The sequence below is a fragment of the Puccinia triticina genome, chromosome 17A (genome assembly GCF_026914185.1).
Source record: "Puccinia triticina chromosome 17A, complete sequence".
Lineage (NCBI taxonomy): Eukaryota > Fungi > Basidiomycota > Pucciniomycetes > Pucciniales > Pucciniaceae > Puccinia > Puccinia triticina.
The window spans coordinates 2,366,374-2,381,158 of NC_070574.1; the positions used below are offsets into that span (position 1 = coordinate 2,366,374).

The window sequence follows — 14,785 nt, forward strand, 5'->3', positions numbered from 1 at the left end:
CGGCGGGTGCCGCGGGTGTACCGGCGGTGTACCGGCGGGTGCCGCCGGAAAGGATCCCTTCCGGGAGACGAGGCTGTTGTAGTCTTGTCGTCCGCAAGGGATCCGCGGACGACGAGGCTACAACAGCCTCGTCGCTCGCAAGGGATCCGCGGACGACGAGGCTACAACAGCCTCGTCGCTCGCAAGTGATCCCTTGCGGACGACGAGGCTACAACAGCCTCGTCGCTCGCAAGGGATCCGCGGACGACGAGGCTACAACAGCCTCGTCGCTCGCAAGTGATCCCTTGCGGACGACGAGGCTACAACAGCCTCGTCGCTCGCAAGTGATCCCTTGCGGACGACGAGGCTACAACAGCCTCGTCGCTCGCAAGTGATCCCTTGCGGACGACGAGGCTGTATCTTGTCGTCCGCAAGGGTTCACTTGCGGACGACGAGGCTACAACTCGTTGTCCGCAAGTGATCCCTTGCGGACGACGAGGCTACAACTCGTTGTCCGCAAGTGATCCCTTGCGGACGACGAGATACAGCCTCCACGTCCGCAAGGGATCCCTTCCGGGAGACGAGGCTGTTGTAGCCTCGTCCTCCGCGAGGGATCCGGACGACGAGGCTACAACAGCCTCGTCTCACTGAAGGGATCCCTCCCGGACGACGAGGCTACAACAGCCTCGTCTCCCGGAAGGGATTCCTCCCAGACGACGAGGCTACAACAGCCTTGTCTCCCGGACGACGAGGCTACAACAGCCTCGTCTCCCGGAAGGGATTCCTCCCGGACGACGAGGCTATGCTGTAGCCTCTTCGTCTGGACGACCCAAACTCCGCCGCATCCGGGGGAGCTGGGGCGGTACCTGGGCTAGCTTAACACAAGCCCCTCGTTTCAGAGGGAGGCGGGTGAAACACCGCCGGGCGCCTCTCGCGGAGCGAGCCTCTGAAAGAGGGGCTTGTGGGGTATCCCTGACTTTTGGCGTGAGCGGTTTTCAAATTTAGGTGGGAGGAATTTGCCTCCGCTTGTTCCCTATCTTGCAGAGGGAATTTCCCGAGGCCTGTTACACCAATTGAAAGGCCTACATCCGGCCCTTCCCATGCCCAAGCATGGATAAAATCCAGCAAACCATCCGGTGGCCATGGCCCTTTGAAGTTTTACATTTTTGAGACGAGTGACCGGCAGATTGTTCAGGGCTTGCACTGTATGAAGCCCGCCAGTCGGATGCATTCCATCCTTGCATGAATTGCGGCCGTCAATGATCTGAAAAAAAAAACTGATGGGCTGTATCTTCTAGAGTACAGCTCCATGTGGATTCCCATTCCTTCCTGCTCCGAGCTGAGCTCCAGCTTTCAAGAGCTTTCAAGTCTCAGGAAAGTGATATTTTTCTAAAGAATGTTTAATAAAAAAAATACCAGCAGGAAGGCAAGATGCCCGCCTGCTGGGAAATGTGCATCTCATCCGAGGGGGAGCTCAGATGAAGACGCCATCCACGGTTGAAGTGAATATTACCCAAAATACAGCGAAAATGGGAAATCTCTCACCCCAGGACGGGCACTTAAGTTGCAAGCCCCTCTTCCAGAGGCTCGCTTCGCGAGGCGCCCCCGGCGCGCCGGTCCTTCGGCCCCTGGAACGAGGGGATTGTGTTAGGCTAGGTACCTGGGCAGGTACCCGGGTGCCGCACCCGTTTTACCCAAAAAACAGGCACCCGTACCCGCACCCGGCACCCGCGCGCGGGTGCGGGGCGGGTGCCGGGTACCTGCCGCGGGTCCAACGGCAGATTCTCTATGAAGAGGTCTGGGGTGATTTGGGTGTGAGGGCCAGCTGGAGATTGTGGACATGCGCTTCTGGCGCTCAGCAACCTACGCAAAGTTCTTCGGCCATGTCGACCGGGCCAGCGGGATCTACTACAAGCGGTGGGCCAAGGGGCCAATCCACTCGATTGCCGCCACCCTCTTCCTCCCCCGCAAGCAGGTCCATCGCTGGGACAATGTGGGCTACTTCCAGCCGCCCTCCTCCCACTGTCCGGCCGACTACAACCGCTTCCATTCCAACAGCAAATGCTTCTGCGACCTGCTCAAAAACTTCGAACTCCAGCCCCATAGCTGTGACCCCTTGTGGGCCCAGCTCCCTGCCAGGTCCGTCTCTTCTCCTCTCTCTCTCTCTCTCTCCCTCTTGATTTTGCGGGTCCTTAGGTGTTCATGTGTCGCTTTGATCGATCCAGGAAGGAGTTCATCGACTCTCATACATAATCGTCTGGCTGCTTGATCAAGAGAGTCCTTGGAAACACACTAAGCAGCTTCTTCATTTTCCCCGCCAACGCCCAAGGCTACCGCCAAACAAGTGAGGACCATCATCCCACCAGACAAGGCCACCACGGTTGCCAAACCAAGCAAGGAGGAGGCACCGGAAGACTTCAGTGGCTGGGTGGGTTTGCCCGCACGTTGGCTTTGATCTTGCTTGTGAGTAAGTGTTTTGGTTGACTTGCTGCCTGGCTGAAAGAGATGTCTCGCAGCTATCCAAATTGTCCTTGACCGCCAGAGCTTCACCATGAACCCCTCATCTGTGGCTGACAACAAGCAATCTCCGCTTAGAAAGGCAGGCTTACATGACTCTTGAAAGCTTAGGCCCTCATTTCAATTCCTGTCCTCCGGCCGCTCCCGCAAATTGTCCCCTTGGAGCGGGAAACACTCATACATCACTTGATTCACCACATAGTTTTTGCCCACAGATAAACCTGTCAAACTTTGTCAAAAAAAAGTCTTGAACGGACCTCCTTCAACTCCTCCAATTGTCTTGAAACAGATCAATCCCTTCTTCATCTCTTCCCTTCTCTACATCTTGATCTTGTTACCTTGGTCTCCATCAGAACAAAAAAATAAATCCAAATAATCTTCATTTTTTGGATGTTAAAATTCAATCTGACTGCCCGTTGCAATGGTGTTCAGTCTGTTCAGGCCATCATTCCACATGTGTAGAATTCAGAGAGGGTAAAGTCAAAAGGAAAAACTTGGCCAAGTGGACTTTCTATGTGGTGGCCTGCAGATTACAAATTTCACAAATTGTCAAATGCAGAGCTATGCTCCATTTCAGATTGAAATAGAAGGGCAAAGTTTGGATTAGCAATCCCAAACAGAAATTTGTGTTACAGATCCCTTTTGGGCCTGCAAGGATTGTTAATTTAAGTGCAAAGCAGGAATGCATTCTCATGGAAGTTGAGGTCTGGGTGGGATCAAATTTCCCTGGCTTCATATAGAGGAAGCTTTTGTCACATATTTAATTTATCATGCATTCCTGTATAAAATCCTCCCTAAGTCTAAGTTTGTTAAAGCCACAGATTCACTTAAAACAATTACATGCAAATTGGCCTAAATGATAAATATCTCAGAACCTTCTAATAGATGTACATTCAGACTACAAAAGGATGAACACAAGAGTTAAAGATTTGAGATGGGCTCCTGATCTCTGCAGCAGTGGAGCCGCCCTGTACTCTAGTTTTAGATAAAACACACCAAAAATTCACTGTTAAATATTCAATACATCCAAATGTTTCAAATTTACTACCAAATCTTTGTGTTCAGACTTGAATTTATTTTAGAAAACAGATCCATCAGGAATTTTGCCAAAGAGGTTTTTTATCAGAATCCTTTTTTCCAAGATCATATATCAAGTTGATCTACATGCTTGATGTATTTCTTATGAAATTAGGGAACACGTGGCTGTGCTGCGCTCCCAATCAGGAAATGATCACCGGCACCCCATACACCCCTTTACCAGGTTCAGCGCCATTGGCGGGTAGGGATCCAAACACCAGGTCTGTATCACTGGGGACCAACACCCTCAAATGAAACAACACAACACAACTTTGTTTTAATTGCAAACCAAGTGCCGCACAACAAACACAATGGAACCACATAACCAATTAACCAAAATCTATCTCCACCGCATCAGGCAAGCCTTGAAATGCCGTCCTTGATAATGTCCAAATTCACAACATTCACTGTCTCCTTAGTAGGGTTCCGCCAGGAAGTTTAAAAGGTAAACAAAATTATTGAATAATTAAAATTTCATGCAAGTGGTGAGAAAGCTACCCTGGTATAACCCCATGATTAATCAAAATATATGATACAGTAGTACTAGAAGAAACCACTGTTTCTGCCAAGCAGTTGACAATTACTTGCAGTGTGGTTGTACATATGTTTTTCACAAGTTACAGTACTTTATACAGAAGTTGGTGTTGGTATCAATGTGATATCAGACCCTTTCCAACATGAATTCAGAAAAATTCAGCATAGATTAAGAGTAAATTCAGCACAAAATCAAGCATAACTTCAGGTTAAAGTTCCACAATAGATCTTACAGGGTTCCTAAAGAGAGGGGTGATGGCACTTGCACGCAAGTGCTGAGCAAACTCCCATCAACGGTGTAACCATTACGATACATTGAGCGTATTGGGTAAACGTTTTTCATTGAAGATGCATACCTACATGTCCAATTTTTTGTTTTTGGCTGTTGTTGTATGGATAATGGCTAAAAACAAAAAATTGGACATGTAGGTATGCATCTTCAATGAAAAACGTTTACCCAATATGCTCAATGTATCGTAATGGTTACACCGTTGCTCCCATGGTGCTATGCAAGCCTCATTGACCGGGATGGATTCCTCCTGGTCAAGCCAGTGAGGTAGCACTGGCAGTTACAACCCTGGTCAATGATATTGAACAACTTTGCTGTCAGCTGGTACGTGTTGTGCCCAACTTAGACTCTACATGAAATTTTCACAACCAGATGGGTGCAACTAAGCCAGCTGGGAGGGATTGGCTCTGCAACAGCCCTTTTGGCTGGGAGAAACTGCTGGTCAATAAGTTTATAAAGTCTTGCTGGCTGGGAGTAATGTGTTCTGATCAACAAGACTGTATAATTCTTGTCACACAAAGGGGAGTCCTCCCAGCCAGTGACGTTTTACTCTTGTTTGCCAGGAGGCATCTTCCAGTCAGCTATGTAGACGTCTGGTTGAACCTCTCCGCCAACCTGTTTTGTTGTTGTGTGTATGGATCAGTCTTCTGTTTTATCAAATGGATTTTACAGTAATTGCTGAGGCCGCATTCAAAAATTCTGACCCCCTGTCCAAGTGAAGAGCAATTGGATAATAGCCAAACTGCTTAGCTTCCATATCCACAAGAAAAGATAGAGTTTCTGGTACTTTGCTTTAGTGTGTGATGGGTAGAGTGGCACAAAAGCGAGTACAGCTATTGACAACTGTAAGAATGTATCAATGTCCTGCTTTTGAGGAAGGCCATATTGGACCTATCAATTCCAGGTGAAGCTCTTTGAATGGTTGTGAAGCAGCTGAGTGATATGAAGCCTTAGTGATCTTGGCTACAGCACATGATTCACGATTTTGAGTTATCTTCAGTGAAATGCCCAATTTCTTTTGAAGCCAATGATAGCTTAGATGACTAAGCAATTTTTGAAGAACCTCAGTGTTGGACAGGTTGCTTGAGTTATGGTTGTCAAAGTTAAAATGCATAAGCTTATGCATGCATCCAAGTTTATTAAATTCACAGTTTTGTGGACAAAAAATTCAAGGGTTTCCCCTATAACAGACCCAAAACGCATTAAAAAAAGAGTTTTCCCTCATATAGAGACCAAATATAAAAGTTAAATTATTGTCCAAACAACTTTACAAATCTTGACTAGCAACTTAGCCCAACACCAGCCGAAGCTGCTGCACCCAGGCCCACATTGCCGCCCAGCTCACCGGAAGGGACAAACAACGTGTAAGACAAGGCCCCCTGCAACGCCAAAGGGCTCAATGCATCATGGGGCCAGTAATTTAACCCAGCCGCTCACACAAGGGTACAAGCGGGGGGTGGAGTGAGGCGCGCCGCCAGCTGGAATTACAGCATAAACAGACACACCTGGATTTTAAACATCATATCGTTCCTCCTTTTATAATGCACAATTTATTCACCTCATCAGACATTTCCCTATATACTCAGGTTGTCGGCTGTCGAAACTGTTGCCAAGTCACCGCATGTATCCACAGGTTGCGCCCGTCACCGTCGCTGCCATGTATGCCTAGGCAACTCCTATTCAACCAACATATTACTTCGTTCTTATCTGTTTTAACACACGTTTTCCCTACACCCTCAGGCTGCTGCCCGTAGATACCATTGGACGCAATAGTCATCAGTCGCGCCCGTCACCACCGTTGCCTCCTATGCCCGCTCAAGTCTTACTCAACCAACATATTGCAGCGTTCTCATCCGTTTCACATCAACAACCTGCGCAGGCCAATTATCGTTCTTAACGCCGCCACCCACCACCACCATACACAAACCTACTCGCCAAACAACACACCCTCCGCTGACGAAACAACCATTGCCTTGCCCGCTGACCATACCAAGCCCTTCGCTATTCACCACGCCCTTGCGCCCCATGGGCATCCCAACCAATCTACCCCCTCAACGCCAATATCACATCCTCATTTCATTCTTCAATTGTTCGCGCAAACTGCCCGACACGTTTACAACACCGCAGCCCAGCCCACCGCTTTCAACCCGGCCAGCAACATTCAACCGCCTGCAAGCCAACGAGCCGTCTCTTGCCCATACCGGTCAAGCCCAGCCCCAGCAGTCCAATCATCACCCAGGCAAATTACTACTGTCCAGCGCCACCATACGCACCTTTTTACCTCCGCATGGCCATCCAAACCAGCCCAGCCAGGCACCACGCCAAGATCGGTCGTAACCAACCTCGAAACCCTACAGCAGAATCTCCACCAGATGCACACCGTCGATGAGACCAACCCGTCAGTATAAAGGTACCCCGTTCGACTTAAGGTCATCACTATCCTACCTCACCACCGCATCCGCAAGAACCACAACCTCAAACACAACAAACCAAACCCATAGCCCTCGACCTCAACATCTTTCACAAACCCAACCCCCCTTCACCCTATATTAACCCTACCTCAACATCATCATGAGCAACACTCGATCCCCCAACCACCCTTTCGCCTTTGACGGCCACTTTGAGCCCCTGTCAGAAGTCAGTACTTCATTTATCTTTCAAACATCACCCACCACTAACAAGTTTGCTTTCTCATTAAGTCGCTGGCCGAATCTGTCCGCGGTAACCTCTACGGCTACGTCAAGACCCAAAGTTTTATACAGGCCGGCGGCAGTTCTGACGAAAAAAACGAAGACTTTGAGGTTCAGCTGGTTACTAACACCGCAATCAACAACGTCCTTCATCCCAACAGTATATACTTCATCAGCGGCAAAATCATTGCGCTCAATGACGGGTCTATGCCCACACTCACCTACTACCAGGACTCCGTCACTCAAACTGGGTCGACTTCACCAAACAGACCCGATTTTACCAGTAAGACCACAATCCATTCTCTCGGCATGGTTACTGGCAGGCGAGAAGTTGTATTAAGTGGCGCGGATACCTCTACCCGTTTGGAGGTCATTGTAGCGCATTGCGACTGGGACAGCAAAGTTAGTTTTATTGTAAATGTCAACCTAAACCAGCCACTTACTCAACTCGATCTTACTCAATCACCTTTAGGAACGATGTCATCAATGTTTTAACGTCAAGTATATCATCCCCGGATCAAAAAACATGGTCAAAACGCATACCCTCTACCAAATAGGACGCGAAGTGAACATTATTGGGCGGCTCGTCGACTTTGACATGGAGGAGAGCATGGCAGTTGTACTGGTAAGGACCGGAGCCCAATCCTCATATTATACCCATTACACTTTCTTATGAATCTTCATTCGTAGGTATCATCTGTTAGCGTCACAACCGGCCACCAGCTTGGCCGCGCCGTCCCCGCATCCAGCTCTCCCAACAAAGGAGGCCCCTCCGGGGGAAGGAAACTGTTAGTCAAAATTGATTAACTGATGGCCCGGTGGCATACAGCTAATCACATGAATTTAGTACAACCTTCTCAGCAAAGAAACCCGATAATGTGACCGATGAGACTCCACCATCAACGTCGCAATCGCCGACACCCCACCCTACAGTATATAAGAAAGCAACCATAATTAAAAACCCGCCGACAACTTCTGCGAAAGGCAAGCAAAAGCTAATTGAAGAGTCAGATCAAGAATCGGACAAAGCGAGCAACAAAGACGACGAAACCAATGAAGACGCAAATGACAAACCAGACACCTTGGCTCCAGCCAAAAAGGGTCGTCCCCGTAAGGAGATTCTTCGCGACGCTGCGAAATGTATGAAGAAGTTCTGAGGCCGCCTACTTACCGTCGCCCCCAAACATGCGCCTTTGTTGACAACTTGTAGTTTAGACTTCTCCGCGAGCCTCCATGTATTTTTCATCTTATCTCCGATTTGCCAAGCCTCGATTGTCCCACTCGAACAACAACGGTATCTCAACGTTTTCAAGGCAGTATGTCCCAACAATTTCACTTGCGTCTCAATCTATTGTAAATATTATCATTTTCATCCTCATAACACCTGTAATTACCCGAAACTACCAATTGCGTCCCCTTGCGAGTACCATGACAAATTTTCACCATTTGTCAGAGGACAGTCGAAACGAGCATCATCTTGATGCGTTATCTCTGTCACATTTGTTGATTTATGCATTGATTGACCCCCTCAACTTAAAAAAAACTTAGCAGAAGCTACCATGTTCATCGTCTGCGGTCAGATCACGTCTATTTGGGCGATACTCATCAATGGCCGCTGCATCCAAAGATGCGCTCGACGATATTCCGTAGGCTAGCATGTCGTAAGTTGTAAAGTTCTTTTTTGTTGGCTGGCCTGAGTCCTGCCGCAGCCTGTTCTTTCAGGTGGTATTGGGTGCCTCGAAAAGGTGTCATCAAACCTTGTCGAAGGCCATATCCGGCGTCGGCAAGAAAATATTTCTTTTGAGGTATGTTAAGGCCTTTCGAAGTCGCATCGTTAAACACTCGAGTGTCGTGGGCACTTCCTTCCCAACCAGCGAGTACATAGACAAACTCGAAGTTAAAATTTACCGCGGCAAGGACATTCTGGGCGATGAAATGCTTCCGATTTCGCCAGGGGCTTTGAGACTCTGCTGGTACTGTCGCTGGGATAAATACTCCGTCAAGTGCTCCTAGTGCGTTCTTGAATGGTCGGTACTTTGGGTTTTGTGCAATTTCTTCGGGCTGCTTGCATGAATCCATGTCAAACTTTACATAGTTTGGATAGATTGCTACCAACGAGTCGAGCACAATTCCAAAGTAGCTGATTGAAGGCATCTTTGTTAGATTTTTGATGAGTCAAACCAAAGGTCGAGAAGAAGCAAAAATCTATCTCACCGGGTAACAGTGAACAAACCACGTCGAAATTTGACTGCCGTCTGGCGCATGCTGTTGTTGTAACAAACAATATCCAAGAAGATGAGGACCTGCTCTTCGACCGAGACTGACCTTCCATTCTTAAGCAGACCATTCATTGTCAACTCTTCAACAAGATTGTTGAATGTGGAACGTTCCATTCGAGTTATTTCGCGAAAAAGTTCAGGTCTGACTTCGTCTAGTAGGAAGCGAGTGTACCTGGCTTGCCCACCATCGCCATAGTATGCCGCGTATGTATTCCAAATGCTTCCGAGGTATTTGCAAGCGACCCCGGCGGCGGCGACTGAAAGCAAGACGTTGTTCATCTCCATGATTGATGTGGCGGCGGCCGCAAGTGTTGCAAACAGCTTGTTGTCCATGGTTGTATGTGTAATGGTTGGATGATCTGTTGGTTGATTTGGGTATTCTGGATTGATGACTTGGGTTTTGATGATGGAGATGGATGGCAGAGGAGTGCGGATATTCTGCAGTCTGAAGTGACGGTTGTGGTACACGTTTATCAACATCTGTTTTTCCAAATATGTGTTTTTTGAAAAATCAGAAAAGCGCAAAAAAAAAAACTATTTTCCCTGCACCAGAAAAACAGATTTCGTATGGTACAGGCCCTAATATGTCAACTTGATAGAATTTGGAGAGTAGGGTCTTACCTCGACTGTAATTAAAGTATCGCTCGTCTTGCTAGGGTCGAGGTACCCTTGAAGCTGAATCTCTTGACCTGGAATGAAGCCGCCTCTAAGTTGGTTGGGCATATCAATGGGTTTCATGATCGCTTTTACTCGGATTCCTAACGGTGCGTCCTGGTGCAATTGAATTAACACCATCTGGATGAGAGATAAATGATAGCCCTTACAGATAAAACAACCTTAACATGTACCTCGACATATGCGGCAGCATCACAGTCGTGGTCCCAATACTCGAGTAGTTCCATCAAAGCGCCACAAACATTGACGATTAATCTATCGTGAGGGTAAGGAGAGAGGACGGGGTACGTGACTGCTGCAAGTAATGGGTTGATTTCCCAAACTGTATCGCCATCGTAATTTATCATGACATCACCTCTTATTGAATATACTTGTCCGACATTTAAGTCATGGCCAAATTCGCTAAGGTCCGGGCCAGTGATATCGAACGATTGGGTGTTTATGGCGAACGGGTGGTCGAGGTACGTCGCCCGGATTGATCTGTGCTCCCGGAGTTTCGTTATATATTGGCGGTATGAATAACCATTGGCTGTAAAAATTTTTTCCTAAACCAATGATTGTTAGCAAGATGAAAGTGAAATGATAGTTATAATCTTACCACGTTGTATATTTTGATGGAGCCCTCGAACGAAATGGCATGACTTTCGTGATCCGCTTTCATTGTTACTGCATTGGGTTGTGGGGGAGAGATTTGGGGCATATTGCGACTGGCTGGGGTTGATCAAATGATTTTCGTTTCCCCCTGCACCTAATTGGATCCTTTTATCTCTCGAAATGATTGGGGCAAACATTACAACCACGAAGTTGTTGCTTGGCCAATATTGAAATCGGCCTGGTCTGGTTTGTCACTTGTGCCAGCTGCACTTGTCTCGGTTGAATAAGAAGTCTTACATTATTGGCCCGTGTTGGTTTTGTTTACTTGAACTATTGTTCAACACATAATAATACTAATGAGGGACTTAAAGACCGGTTGTGGTGGTTGAAATCTGGCTGTTGATGTGGACTGAGTTTGGGCGAGTCAATAGTATAGGTGAGTTAATATTGATGTATTAGGAATGAGGGCTCGTCATATTTGTGCTCCGCCTGCTCTTGTGTTAGTCGTTGCCTAAATTCATCGGGAACCGGGCTTTATTTTCATGTTTGGCGGCCTCGATAACAAATTACGCGTTGACAATACGACAATTGCGGTTTATTTGGCGGGCTTGCAGGAGGGATGGGCTTCGTATATATGCGCAATCAGTGATTGTTTCGCGTGACCTTGTACAGCGCAGACTCGAGTGGGCTTGCGGCGGAGGGAGGTAGGAATGGGAGGAGGGTCCGACGCGAGGCCGCACGTGGAGACGCATAACTTGCGTCGTGTTAAAATGTTGAATGTTTATGTCTTGGATAAACTATGGGACCAGTTGCCGACAACCTGATACCGATAAACTCTGCGAGGGGGCCAATCGGGGACTTTAAGTACCACTGGCTGGAAGTGAAACTGCGGCCGGGTTTATGCGTACTTATGCTTGAAAACTGCAAATCAAACAATAATAAAATAAGAGGGCCACGAAGTCTTGGATAGCTTTGACTGACATTCGACTTTTTATGGGTCTAAGATCCAATTTAAGTGGTGCCTCACAGTCATCAGTATATTATGGCTGGCAGTCCAGATCACTTTAACATATATTACACCTCCCGTTGCGGAGAAAGTCAAGGGGAAATGTTCTGGTTGAAGTGTGGGTAGAGACTGACTGCATAAAGTGCTATCTTAGGGGCTTGCAAGGAGTGTCACCCATCCACCCGGAATTGGAGTAGGCGCCGCTCTGGCCGCGTGTGAGGGGGCGCGGGGTTGTGTGGCGGCAGATTCTGGGGTGGTCTGATGGTGCTCCACCCACATTTGCAGCGGCGTAGCCGCTAATTTGGCCTCTAGTAAATCATGAAATCATGAAAAATATTCCCCAAAAAGTTTATGAACTCCCCCAAATACCCCCTCTTGGCATAAGAAAACTTTCATATTGTGCATAAGTCTCCTAGAACCCACAGCCATCGCCATCAACCTCGGAAACATCACCATCAACCTTGGAAACATCACCATCAACCTCGGAAACATCACCATCAACCTTGGAAACATCACCATCAAACAGAAAACCATGTCTACCATTGAACCAACCCAGCAAACCCCTCAACAAACTCCAAACAATCCAAATCAAGCTACTACCCAAGCAGCGGCAACTCCGACCCCTGCACAGGGAAGCCAGCACCAAGGTTGAGGAAGTGGCAGCCGGGGTGGCAGGCGTGGAGGCACCCAAGGTGGAGCCCGCGGTGGCCGGGAAGCACGTGGCGCAGCCAACCAATGCGGTGAAACTCCTGGCCAACAACAATTGTCCCACTACCCCAGATCAATGGAGCGACTCTGAGTGAGGTGAAAATAATTCCCCGGTTAATACTCTTGGACTTCACCCAAGCGTTGCCGGCCGCAGATAGACCCGAGCCCGAGGCCCCAGTGGCCACTGGCACTCAGACTCCAGCTCCCTCTCCATCTGTTTGGGTGGCCTCAATGCAAGCTCTCGCCTCCCAACAACCTGAAAATCAAGGTCAGCGCCGAGTCAGCTATGCCAAGCAAATCACCAACCAACTGTTTCCATCTCGGGAGGAAATGGCGGCTCAAACCTCTGCGGAGCTTGATTTGAATCGCAAGCGCTTACAGACCGACAATCGGATGGTTGATGCCAACATCGCACTTGTCAATGTGGTAACTGAGGGACTGGCACCAGTCCCCAGTGATCCCGATCAAATCGCACTTCAGAGGCGCCAGCTGGAACTCGATGTTCAGATCCAAGAACTGGAAATCCTGCGCGCTCGGGCGGCTTTTGAGGCGGAGCAAGCAGCCAGTGCAGCTTTTACACAAGCAAGGATGCTCCAGGACTTCATCCAATCGGGATTGACACCTGCCGAGGCTCGCAACATGACAGATGAAGTCCTCGGTGTAGTCGGATCAGGCCCGTCGGCTGACTCCAATGAATAGCTTTTTTAACCCCCCCCCCCCTTTGGCCACAACATCAAATCAATCCTCAAGAATCCCACAACTTTCTTCCTTGCTCTTGCTGCTTTCTTTTCCCATTTCTTCCATGTTTTTTTCTCAATCACATGCCTGGAATCCGATTGATCAACATATTTTTCTCTCAGTTATCATTGCTTGCTTGATAAAACCAACTGCACTTGTTTCTTGTTTCTATTGCTTGCTCAGATCCTATTGTTTCTATTCCTTGCTCCTATCCAAACAACAAAGCCAGCAAAATCAACATGGCTCGCTTGATATGAAATGAAAAACATGGCCAGTGAAATGAAAAACATGGCTTGCTTGATATGAAATGAAAAACATGGTCATATCAAATATTAATTGATTGAAAAGAAAAAAAAATCTCTATAGAAGCTGGCAGAATCTCTGGAATAGCATATCTTGGCAAGCCACATCTCCCAGAATCACACCCGAGCCGTCCTCTTCATTGTTGTCCGCTCAGTTGTTTCCATCAGGACCTCATAGGTTCTAGATATGCTGGCAATTCAGGGCCGAGGGATCCTGGGGACTGAGTATTGAGCCAAAGATACCTCATCAATCAAGTTGAGGACTATTGAGACTTGATTCTTCCACCCGTTCAACTTGTTCTTGACCATGATGGAATGAAGGATGATCGCCGATTTCCTCAGTTGAAAGGTGACTAGAGCAACATTCAAATTGACAAGGAGGAGGTTTTTCAAGAGGATTTTCTTGATCAGGAGAATTGCTGTGATCAGAAGATTGAAGCTGAGCTGATGTGATGGGTTTGTTAGGATGGCCTTAGATTTCTGTTCAATGATTTTCATCTTCCAAAGGGATGCAACGAGTGTTGTTTCCACACCCTCTAGGAGTTTCTGCCGGTACGGCTTGCAAGGCATGATTGGGGAGATGGCGCACTTATGCAGAGGGGGGGTGCTCAATGTCAAACCGGTTGCATGAAACCATAAGTTTGGTAACTCCCGCAAAAAAAAAAATTATGCATGATGATTTCATGATTTTATGATTTCATGCAGTTTAACTTTGAATGCCATAAGTGCACAATATTTTCAAATTCAAGACTTGAAAGGTTTCCAACATAGTTCCTGCTCATTTTTATTCGGACTTACTTTGTGCACTGTGAAAAACTCTTTGCGCACTGCGGGAGAAATATCAATTTTTTTCAAGTTTTTTCTTGACCAATCAATGGAAAGGCTTCTTATTGGCCTCTGTCCAATCCTGCCGCTACCGTTCCGCGTGGGTTTGGGCTGAGTAACATCAATGGTACTCAGTTCCTGTGTGTTTCTCTTTGCAATCCCCTGATTTGGGATTGCGGAGGTGACCTGGGAGTTGTCCTCACAACTCCCCGAGCCGCCTGAGTGTGGGAAAGGTCCTCTCCTCATCTCTCTCCTGCCGTGCCGCGTCTCTTCTCCCCGTGACGGAGAGCTTGGCGCGACGGAAAGGTGAGCTGGGAGGGTGGCCACTGCTCCTAGGGAGTGTGGCCTCTCCTCCTGTGTGAGCACTAAGATGTGGGGTCTGAGCCCGACCCGTTACTCCAGGTGGCCTGGAGCCTGCTCAGACCCAACACTCCAGGAAACCTGGTCCTAGTGGAGGCTTGATGCCTCAACCTATCCTATATCTGTAATGTTATTCATTTCTAACCGTCTCCCTTCCCTCAAGCAACACCTATCATAACCTTACGCTTTGGTTACTTGTTCAATTAGCTCCC

General features: G+C 47.8%; 4 protein-coding genes across 4 annotated transcripts; 2 read left to right on the forward strand and 2 right to left on the reverse strand.

The window, feature by feature from the left end:
• Positions 1-1,819: 1,819 nt before the first annotated feature.
• On the forward strand, positions 1,820-2,232 carry PtA15_17A199 (uncharacterized protein; the record flags this gene model as incomplete). Its single annotated transcript, XM_053164289.1, has 2 exons — positions 1,820-2,118; positions 2,205-2,232. The coding sequence occupies 2 exons, from the start codon at positions 1,820-1,822 to the stop codon at positions 2,230-2,232; spliced, it is 327 nt and encodes a 108-aa protein (XP_053028272.1).
• A 3,785-nt stretch (positions 2,233-6,017) lies between these two features.
• On the forward strand, positions 6,018-8,243 carry PtA15_17A200 (uncharacterized protein; the record flags this gene model as incomplete). Its single annotated transcript, XM_053164292.1, has 4 exons — positions 6,018-6,055; positions 6,137-6,193; positions 6,276-6,794; positions 7,934-8,243. The coding sequence occupies 4 exons, from the start codon at positions 6,018-6,020 to the stop codon at positions 8,241-8,243; spliced, it is 924 nt and encodes a 307-aa protein (XP_053028273.1).
• A 1,868-nt stretch (positions 8,244-10,111) lies between these two features.
• Positions 10,112-10,740, reverse strand: PtA15_17A201 (uncharacterized protein; the record flags this gene model as incomplete). Its single annotated transcript, XM_053164293.1, has 3 exons — positions 10,112-10,123; positions 10,214-10,525; positions 10,639-10,740. 3 exons carry the CDS (start codon positions 10,738-10,740, stop codon positions 10,112-10,114), a joined length of 426 nt encoding a protein of 141 aa, XP_053028274.1.
• A 2,846-nt stretch (positions 10,741-13,586) lies between these two features.
• On the reverse strand, positions 13,587-13,958 carry PtA15_17A202 (uncharacterized protein; the record flags this gene model as incomplete). Its single annotated transcript, XM_053164294.1, has 1 exon — positions 13,587-13,958. The coding sequence occupies one exon, from the start codon at positions 13,956-13,958 to the stop codon at positions 13,587-13,589; it is 372 nt and encodes a 123-aa protein (XP_053028275.1).
• Between the last annotated feature and the right edge of the window lie 827 nt (positions 13,959-14,785).